Below are 10472 nucleotides of genomic sequence, written 5' to 3'. Positions count from 1 at the left end.
CCAGCCTGCCAGGGCATTGGGAAGAGCAGTCAGCACAAATCCAAGAAATTAGCAACAGCCTGCAATCTCATTTAGCATGCACCATAGCCTTATTCACACTACTCTCAGATTCTCTATACCCATAAACCAAAACACAGACCAAAGAAAAGTCACCTGCACGCAAGACTCCAGTCTGGGCTCTGAGCATTCCATTATACCTAAGGTAAAATAAATTCCTGCACTGCTTACTCCCAGTGTGGAATCCACACTCTTTGTCACTGCTGGATTTCAATTGGCATTCTGGAGATGCATGCCCAGTTCAGGCTGCTTTGGCACAGTAAGCACTGTGCATAGCCTCATTTAGTAGAGCTGCTAGGTGTTTTACTTGGCAGCAGCATCAGCCCTGCTCGGGGCTCTGTGTGGGTGAGAGCTCAGCCCTGAAGGCTGCCATGGCTCAGACCCAGAGGGATTAGTGTTATCCATGTGCTAATGTTCACTCCCTGCACAGAAGCAGCTGGTGGCTGCACAGAAGGCCTTCTGGTGACCAAACCCCTGCCATCAGCTCAGCCTTTTCTAGTCATTCACTTAATCCAGCGGGGTTTGCTCTATTCCACTCCTTCCTCCCAGAGAGCAAGATTTATCTCATTCCGTGCACTACTTATCCTCTGGCTGAGCAAGGAACAGACCTCTTCCTCCTTTACCTTTCCCACAGCCATTCACTGGTAATGCCCTAATGCTCCTCTTGCAGCTAGCCCAGGGACTGAGACACAATGACCTCCAGTGGTAGATTCCTGCATGCATTTCTCCCCTTTTATCAACAGGCTACAGGGACTGCAGCAGTTTTGCCATCAGTTTGTATTTCAAGACCAAAGTTCTCCTAAATTTCCTTTCCTCACAAATGGTTACAGCTTTCCTTTTTCACAGCTAACATTGCACTGATGGCTTTTAATATCTTTTAAAAAAAATAACTTTCATGGGCCATGAATCTGGGCCAATGGCATCAGAGCATTGCAGAGCAAAACCTAAAACCAGGGCTCCCTTCCTTTTCCATTATTTAACAGCACACTTCATACCTACAAAACAGCACATCAATTTTAACTAATGCCTCCTCCCACATTCCTGAAGGTATGGGGAGATATCAATATTTTAAAGACAAAAAGAGTGAAACTAAGAGTGATTTATTTACTCACAGTCACGCAGATAGTCTAAACAGGAGCTGGAAAAAAACACCTGGTGGTCTATACACTTGGTTATGCTGAAACCTCTTGGCAAGGGCACTTGCACACTGTGTTTTCCTAAGATATACCTCATTACTGCTGCATACAAATAGACTTCTCTGGTCTACGCATAAGAGTTCACAGTGAGTTTGTCCTGGGTAATTTTTATTTCACAAAGAGATTCTTGAATACCTAATTACTAGAAAAAGAACAGAATCAATTCAATACTTACCATATTTATATACAATTCTGTTATTACAAAGTCTGCTTAAATAAACAGAAAACAGTACTAGTAACTGACACCAAATTATAGAAAATTAGGTTCTACCTACAAAACTGGTAGCTATTTTAAGAAACATTTAGAGATGAGAAGATGAACTTAAATAAACTTAGAAAAGAACTTAAGATCCACTATACAGAAAACAGCCACAAGGACTGAGACTAAAATGAGACAAGATCATTGCTCACACCTGCATCACAATTAAAACCTTACTAAATCAGTACTTCAATCTGCTTTCTAACTGGAAAACAAAACAGCATCCCAATTTTGTTTCCTGATCATGATAACTCTTGATTAAAACAAGCAAGCATTCCTAGGCAATTCCATCAGAGTATCTCTTACCCAAGGGAAGAGAAAGGGACACAACATCCAAAGGCTGAAAAACAATTCTCACCAAACAGCAGACATCAGTTCAGAAATTTTTCGCATCTCTAAAAGGCAAAAGCCAACACAACAATCCTGGTTTGTGGTAGCCTGGGAATAGATGTAAGCAAAGGAAATACTGACAGGTTCAGAAGGCTGAGGTACTGTTGGAGCTGAGGTCTAAGCCGAGGCACAGGCAGACCAGTCTCAGGCCATCTCTGCTGCTGTCTGTGCTGTGTCTGTCCTACATACAAACAACTGCAGCCTCGTGTGCTCCAGGCCAGCCACTTTCAGATCCCCCAGGAGCTTGGGGGCCAGTGGGGTGTGTGTTTGGGGTTTGGTATTGTTTTTTTCTCCGCAGCAATTAAAAACATTCTTATAATTGGTCATGACTTTGCTCCTTCCAACCCAAACTTGGCAGGCAGAGATTTTGCAAAGCTTTCTGGAACAGGCTGCAGATAACCTGCCACAGAATTTCTGTGTGCTCTCTGTGATGGGTTTCAAAAGAAGTCTTTATTAGAACTCAGACATGTTTACTTCCTTGCAACGAGCACTGTCATTCCAATTCCTGTAATTAAATCCACAATTTTGACAGCTGAAACTGTAGAAATAATTGCACTGTTAGTCAAAATAAGTTGTTACTGTTCAGACTCTTGCCAAGAATGCTTTAAAAGCTTGTACTATGTGTTTCAAGTAAATCTGAACTGAATCTTCATCCATTCCACCTCACTTCCTTTCTGGAGCAAAGATCTTAAAATCTTTTCTTACTGTGCAACCTTCAAGTCCTGCAAAAGATTTTCTGCCAAGCTACTGGCTACTTCCTGTACAACATAAATATTATACAACACTCTTGTACTGAGAATTATCAGACACACAATGCACTTGATGTAATCTTGTGTCTCTGTCCCATGAGTTAATTTCCCACACATGAAAAAAACAAAGTGAAGTCAGTTTCTCAGAAATCTTCGAGAACGTTTTTACACCAGATACACTTATAGTACCAGTATTACATATGAGCAATCCACAATATTACTTCTTTTATGAGACAAGAAGCCAACACTATTAAGCACTACGAAGTCTTTCCAACCACTTTTATTTTTCAGCCAATGGTTAGGGAATGCCAGCACAACTCCAGCCATAAAGGAATAAATCTCATTTCCAACAGGCAGGTAGCAGAAGCACCACAGTAGACAATAAAAAGCTTTACAATAAAATCATGCCTTCAAAAGCCGACTGTGCACTCAGAAGTGTTTAAAGCAGAACAAAGCAGCTCATAAAACCCAGCACTTGAGATGGGTAGCCTGAAGCTTGTTTTCTGCACCTGGAACAAGAGGCTCAGGCAGCAGCTACTCCACAGAGGTCTCCACTTCTTACTCCAAGCAGGTGAGACTAAAAAACCTACTTTCAACAGTGCAGGATCTGGGATAGGCACCCACAAGACTCAATGAACACACTGAGCAGCTGGAACAAAAGCAGGAAGCCACCTGTCACATCCCTAATGCGATTATGGGATGGTTTAGCAACACGTCATTTATAGATGGAGGCCGTCTGCAAAATGCCCTTCTGCCCAGTGCAGTGCCTAGCAAGCAAACATACTCCTCTCCAGGAGGAGTGACCAACAACACCCACAGCACTGTTCTTAGAAAAGCTAAAAAAAATTGGTAAAAAAAAACCCCAAAAATGCTAGGTAACAAAGTATAGAATATCCTGGTTTGCAGTGCATAACAGAAACAGATATAAAAAATCACTTGCTATATACAGAACCTCAGTCACATTTGGATTTAATTCAGTGTATTCTACGGAAGAACAACTTCTATGAAAAGCATCAGAAAACATTTTTGTGTACCTTAAACCATAATATTCCAGGTTATAATAAAATGCCCTCAGCAGCAAAAATGGTTTTTACCTTTTACTTCCTGGGAACCAAGAAAACATCAATTACAAATCCATGCAGCAAAAAAAAACAATGAAGAGATCTAAAAACCAGTTACCTTGTTCAAAATTAAATAGCAGTTGGGCACAAAATAAATTAAAAACACCTACAAAATACTCTAGAATTCATTGGTCTGATCAAAAACTGGCAAATCATTTGGAAATACTCAGAATCCTTGTCTCTTCAGAATCTGTGCATGTCACTTCCCATCATACTGAACAGACGTACCGATTTATTTAATAATTCCCCTATTCACTAAGTTTATTTGTTCCTCACAACTGAATCACCAGGACTGAGTCGTGCCTCTCCAGAGGCCTCCTATAAAAGAAGGAAGAAGCTGTACTTGGATCGCATAGAAGTTTGGAATGGTTTGACTGTGCACTTCAAAGAGGATTACAAAGTGCTCAAAAATTCTTTGACCTGCAAAGAGAAACAAATATTGTCAATCACACTAAGTGTTTATCAACAGAAGTAGGCAGCAAGTATATTTACCTCTCCTCTGCTTTATGCTTTGCTACAACCTAAACAGGGAAAAAGCAGCTCTGGCTCGGCCATGCCATTACCTGTCCATCAAGAACATTTCCAGACATGGTACCTGTAATTTGGCAGATGCAGGGAGAGCCACGATGGAATGATGCTCACCTCTCCTGTGGTCCTGAACTAGAGCCCTCTGCCACAAAGGACTGCATTACAAGCAGGTGTCACCCAGACAGGAGGAGGATAATGGCCACCTCAAAAGAGCTGTCATTTGGAAACCATAGAGTCACGCCCACTGCCTGCAGCACACCAGTCAGATTTAATGCTGGTGAACAACCCAGGGCACCTAACCGGGATGTCCCTCGGAACCTGAGGCTGGCAAAGAAATAATGAAACAATACCTACCAAAACCACACTGCTCAGAGAAAATCCAATACTGGAGATCAGTGCCAAGCTCACAATGCCTGCCTTTAAGTTTCAGGAACATCCTTGGAACTAGGCTGTGACACAGCCCAAACTGGGAGTATTTTCTCCTGTCCACTCAAGCCAGGCTACTCCCAAAAGGAACCATTTTTAGAGGACATGATGCTATTCTTTTGACAAAGGCTCTCTCTCCTACACAGAGCCCATCTGCAAACACTTTGTCCAAATTCTTGATGTGAAATGGAAACAGATCTTGGATCACACTCTCCAACTGTGACCCTCCCCTTCCCAGGTCAGGGCTCAAAGAGGTGGGGAAAAAAAGAGGTCAAATCCCTTCCTGTAGAGAAGGGAACACCTAACTGTGCCAAGACTAACTTGAAAGGCACCATGAGAAAGCCAATCTCTGCTTCAGAGAGTAGCACCAGTAATCCTGCATGGAAAATCCTGTCAGGATTTACATACCAGGCCCAGTATCAGGATGAGCATCACAGCAGAGGGAAGAAGAAAAGACAAGGGTCTGGGTCCTCACACAGCACAATGTACCCAGCCTCATCAAGTGTATCTCTTCTCTGGCTCCATTTAGGAAATGCCAAAAAATAGGGCAAACACAGGGCATAGGCTGCTGCCAGATAACCCGATAGCTACTCCAGAGAAAACTCCTGCAAAATCCATGCTAAATTGCAGAGCTTGGCCTTATCTCATCTTGTGCAGATGGGAAGCATGCTCCCTCCACAGCTGCCATCTCCGGTCATTCCATCGATTAACTAGCTCAGCCAGCAAGACTGGTTTTAATCAGGTGAACACTTCCACTCCTAGGTGGATCAATGGAGATCAAAGACAAAGCTGCTTTTCTTGTGAAGGAACACTTGATTTCTGAAGAATGGAAAAACATGTGCAAACCATGCTGAGGTCTGTAAGTCATTGCAGCTACTCAGATCAAAGCCAAGTTGTCCTCACGTGACTCCCACTGGGATTCAAGTACCGAACACCTGAGCAGTTAAATGATAAAGGTTTGGCCTACCTTTAAAATAAGCATTGCCATAGCATGTAAAACTGTTCATTACCTGAACGGAACTCTGTGACTTACATATTTTAGAAGGATGATTAGAGTGTAAAGTCTATTTCCAGAGCAACATGAATCATTTGTTTGTACTGCTTATGAAATTTTACCTTTTCGATCATGTGATCATATCTGTCCTTTTTGCCTTTGAAGTCTTCGTTAACATCAAGCGTTAAAATCGGAATTTCCTGAAGATAGTCAAAATTTGTTCTGTTTTGGGAGAGGAACAAAGCAAATATTAGTAGCTGGAAATAAAGGAGAGAGCAGTCTATAAATTACAGCCAAGAATTCTGAATTTACAGCATGGCTCCTGGGACACACCAATGATTCCCAGACATTCTCCCCCAGCACCTAATGGAATAACAGCACGTTTTGTGTTAAAGCCAGTTCAGCTGAAGCCTATGCTGCTCAGAGCTCTGCGTGAAGAGAACTTGTCATTCCAGCGACAATCAACATGCTGGAAAGACACTACTACTAAGGAAACACTGATAGAAACATGCCTGCAGCTCAGATTTACATATTGTAAGAAAAGCTGAGGTTTCACTGGTAGAAAAAGCCACAGAACATCCTTACAAGGATTTATCCATGCTCAAGGAACCACTCAACAAACCCTACCGCAGTGTCCTGTGCTGGAGCCAACTTTCATGTTTGTAGTGAAGCTTCTCCAGATATTCAATGGGGATTTCTTGTTCCTCATCTCTTCCACGCAAGTAAATCCTATTCAAACATTTCTAAAGGCAAAATATAATAAATAAAAACAAGTAAATTGCTGTATTGCATGCCAAGAGCACGGAACTATCCAAATTTAAAATAACCAAACGTTTAAAATCATTTGTTCCCATCCTGAGCACACCTAAAGTCTCAACAAGCCAAAATTGCTTAAGTGTTGTACTTTGCAATTTAAATATACATTCTTTTCTTAAATTCAAAAACAAAAAGCCCTCAGAGTTACTCCAGTGTGTTACATTCCACAGTTTTTTACAACCATAACAAAACTGAATGGAAGCTGGCAGCAAGAAACTATCAAAGTGATCTGTAAGTTCATCAGAGCTCTTTGAACCTCATGTTTTTCTCTTGTTCATGCAAATTTCACACTCAAAGGAGGTATTATTCTGTTCTCTCCTTTTAAACAAACATTAGATGGACCAAGATAAAAGCACGGTCATAAGGCCTCGCATACAGGGTGTGCTTTCACCTGGCTTAGCTCCAGCACTCCAGGTGTGGGGGCTTCACAGACCACCCCCACATCAGCTGTAACTTTACTGGAAACTGTTGTATCCATTCCCTGTACAGCTATATTCCCCACATAACAGCTATTCCTAGAGGCATTCTGTACTTTCCTGCAGTCGCTTGCTTTATTCCAGTGGTATTTTCTAGTTTACTGTTCTCATGTATTGTTTGTAAAATGAGAAAATCATTACCATCACAGCTCTCTTTCATTGTCTACACACTGTCTACATCCGAAAGAACAATTTATTTTTTTTTTTGTACTTCCAGACCTAGTCACAGCTCAAGTACTGCAGCCTTCAGGGGAGCAGCGCAGCCTGAGCTGAGCTCTAACAGGCCCAGAACACAGACTTGTGTTGGGTGCTGTCACATTCGTAGCCCTCACCTCAGGAGTGGCTCGGAGATAAATGATCCCATCCAGAGCCAGCCTCGAGCCAAACTGTTTATTCATCCAGTCGTGCCAGTCCTGGTAAATTGCCCACTCGGTCTCGTTCATGCAGTCAGACTCGTATAAATTAGCAGCAAAGATGTACCTGTGGATATTGAAGCGACGGAAACAAAACTTCTCTTGGACACAGGAATCCCTCGGATTGCCTCAAACACAGTGACTAGAGAAGAAGCTGAGTGGTAACACTGCAGCATCTCTGACCATCTCCTGGAGTGGAATAAACAGCTGGTACTCTGCCCCTGGAGCTGTGTACATGAAGACCACCAACATTTGCAATTCAGGTGAACAGGAATAACCCACATAACACTCATTTATTTACAATAAATTAAAACACATTAATTCATGCAATGTATTACAACAGGGGGAACACCTAAGGATAAAGGGGTGGGATTCAGTGACCAGGTCTCACCTCCTGAATCCAGAAACACAGGATGGGGCATTTATTTGGACATTTTCCTGCTGGCCATAAACTAAAGCACAAGAAGTGCTGCCTCAACATGAGGAAGAACTTCTTTCCAAGAGGGTGGCCAAGCACCGGCACAGCTGCTTAGGGAGGTCACTGAGTCTCCCTCTAGAAGCATTTCAACCACCTGGACACAATCCTCTGCCACCTGCTTGAGGTGACCCTGCCTTGGCTGGGGGCTTGGACTGCAGAGCTCCCTTCCAAGCCCACACATCCTGTGATTTGACTCGGGAGAGGTTTCCCCTGCCCCTCGAGGGCTCCTACCTGTCGCTGTAGACGGAGCGCTCAAAGAACACCGCGGGATTCTGCGCGTCCCCGCGCTTGTGCTCCAGGGCGCCGAGCTGAGCCCGGATCCTGCTGAGGCAGGCGTACGTCTGGAAGGTGAAGGCCCAGCGCTCCGGCTTCTCGTACATCATCCGCAGAACGTTCCCGCCGCTCCTCTGTGATGTGCTCAGCTCCTGGGCCTGCGGGAAAAGGAACAGACTGCTGATCCCGGAAAAACGCAGCTGAGGAGAAGCCAGGAGCAAGGCGTGCCCACTCAGTTTTACACCGAGTTAACCAAACGGCACTGTGCTTTCTGCCAGGTCTAACAAAGTTCTCCAGTCCCTCAAAAGCCACCTGCACGGGAAGCAGCAGCTGGATTGCCAATGGATTTACAGGCAACTAGGGAAAAAAATCCCACCACTAACACCAAGTGAGCAGCAGCTCTTGATTTCCTACGCACACTTTTCATGGCACAGAAACAAGCCTCTCCACTCACCTGGTTAATTCACAGGGGCTACAGGTAACTCTTTACCATTTTACCACTTTCAGAAATGACATCTGATGTTGAATATTTATTCCATAATAGACCAAACAGACTGGAAAAGAGGAACTCAAGACATTGGGAAAGCAATCAGCAAAAGCGTTGCTATCACACAGAGTCTGCAAAATACTCAGCTGGATATACTGGTATGCTGAAATCAGAGGTACATTTGGCTTTTTTTTCCCTCTTTTACCTCACAGTCGTCTCCAGAGCTTTGCTGAACATTGCACCATCTAGCTACAGGCTCGGGAACCACTTCCCACTCCTCACTGGCTTGTTTCAGAATATTCACAAAGGTGGATTTCCCTGCAGCTGTAGGAAAAGCATCCAGGGACAACGTCAGTGAGAAATCACCCACAGCAGCGTTATTTCTAATGCTCAACACTGCCTTCCACCCCCATAAACCACCCTCCCGCACCCACCATGAGCCAGATCAGTTAATGGAGCAACAGGGCTTTAGTTCATCTGAATTTAAACAGGTTTGACAAGAGGCACCTGGTGATATTTTGAGGTGTCCTGTGCAGGGCCAGGAGTGGGGGTCAGAGATCCTTATGGATCCCTCCTAACCCGGGAAGTTCCGTGATCCTGGGCGCTTTCAACCACAAACGGGAAAGACGTGCAGAAAAGCTTATCCCAGACTTCCACACCAAACAGGTAAATCAGTTAAAAACTGTAATAGAAACCTTTGGTTTTTGTCCCCTCTCTCAAATCTCCTTTTTTTTTTGCGGTGTCAGGGTAAAGTCTCTGACATGATAAATTGGCTTTCGTTTGTCCCTCCTGACCCCATTAAAAGCCTTTTACGGAGGGAAAGGGCCAAGAAAATCTTGTGGCCCCGCTCTGCCGTAGTGGAAGGAGCCCTCACACAAGGTAAAGGGGGAAAAGGAGGATAAAAGAAGAGAAAAAGTGTGGGAAATAGAGGGAAAGAGCAAAGAGGGGAAAGAGAGATTGAAGGGAAGAGGTAAGGCAGAAACAGAAGGGAGGAAAGAAATCAGACAAGACAGGAGGCAGGTAGGCAGTGAGGAGTCCGCAGAGCCGTGCCTCGCCCAGACACGGCCGAAAGCACCGAGCGCCGCGGAAGCCGCCAACTCGCCCTTTGCCCATCCCTTGCTCCCCGCGCAGGAGAGAGGCGCCGGCTCACCGATGTTGCCCTCCACGGCGACCTTCCTGAGGCGGCCGTCGGGCCGGCTGCGCTTGGGCGGGGTGGCCATGGCGGCCTGAGGGGGCGGGCGCGAGCCGCGGCCCCGCGCGCGCGCCGCCTTCAAATTTGGCGCGCGACGGCGGCGGGACCCCCGCCGGGGCGGCCGATGACGTCACCGGCCGAGGGCCGCCGCAGGGGAGAGCAGCGGAGCGCGGAGCGCATCGATGGCGCCGCGAGCCGCTGCCGGTTTGTCGGCGCTGCCCCGCGGGACGAAGGGAATGGGAAAAGAGGGACAAAGGGACAAAGGCACCCTCCGGCCACCGAGTGCCTTAAAAACCCCTCCGGGAGTGGCCTGGCACTGGCACGAGAGCTGCCTTTAAGGGAGATCGGCGGCACTCGAATTTAGAGGGTTGTTACTGAAAATAATTGGGAAGACATTCTTAACTTTGGGAAGGAGTTCTTGGCTCTAGGCTGGAATTCTTTACTTCAGGAAGGAATTGTTCCGTGGGAGGGTGGGCAGACCTTGGCACAGGATGTCCAGAGAAGCTGCGGCTGCCCCTGGATCCCTGCAAGTGTCCAAGGCCAGGCTGGACAGGGCTTGGAGCAGCCTGGGACAGTGGGAGCTGTCTCTGCCCTTGGCAGGGGTGGAATGGGATGGG

General features: G+C 45.5%; 1 protein-coding gene across 1 annotated transcript; it reads right to left on the bottom strand.

Annotated features, from left to right (window-relative positions):
• Nucleotides 1–3866: 3866 nt before the first annotated feature.
• DCK (deoxycytidine kinase) lies at nucleotides 3867–9883 on the bottom strand. The gene is made up of 7 exons (XM_021529581.3): nucleotides 9814–9883; nucleotides 8869–8987; nucleotides 8135–8328; nucleotides 7345–7492; nucleotides 6348–6463; nucleotides 5843–5942; nucleotides 3867–4192 (listed from the first exon to the last, which is right to left on the bottom strand). Exons 1-7 carry the CDS (start codon nucleotides 9881–9883, stop codon nucleotides 4166–4168), a joined length of 774 nt encoding a protein of 257 aa, XP_021385256.1. The 3' UTR covers nucleotides 3867–4165.
• Between the last annotated feature and the right edge of the window lie 589 nt (nucleotides 9884–10472).

This window comes from Lonchura striata, chromosome 4 (assembly GCF_046129695.1).
Source record: "Lonchura striata isolate bLonStr1 chromosome 4, bLonStr1.mat, whole genome shotgun sequence".
NCBI classification, from domain to species: Eukaryota; Metazoa; Chordata; class Aves; order Passeriformes; family Estrildidae; genus Lonchura; species Lonchura striata.
This window is presented reverse-complemented; position numbering and strand designations above follow the sequence as displayed.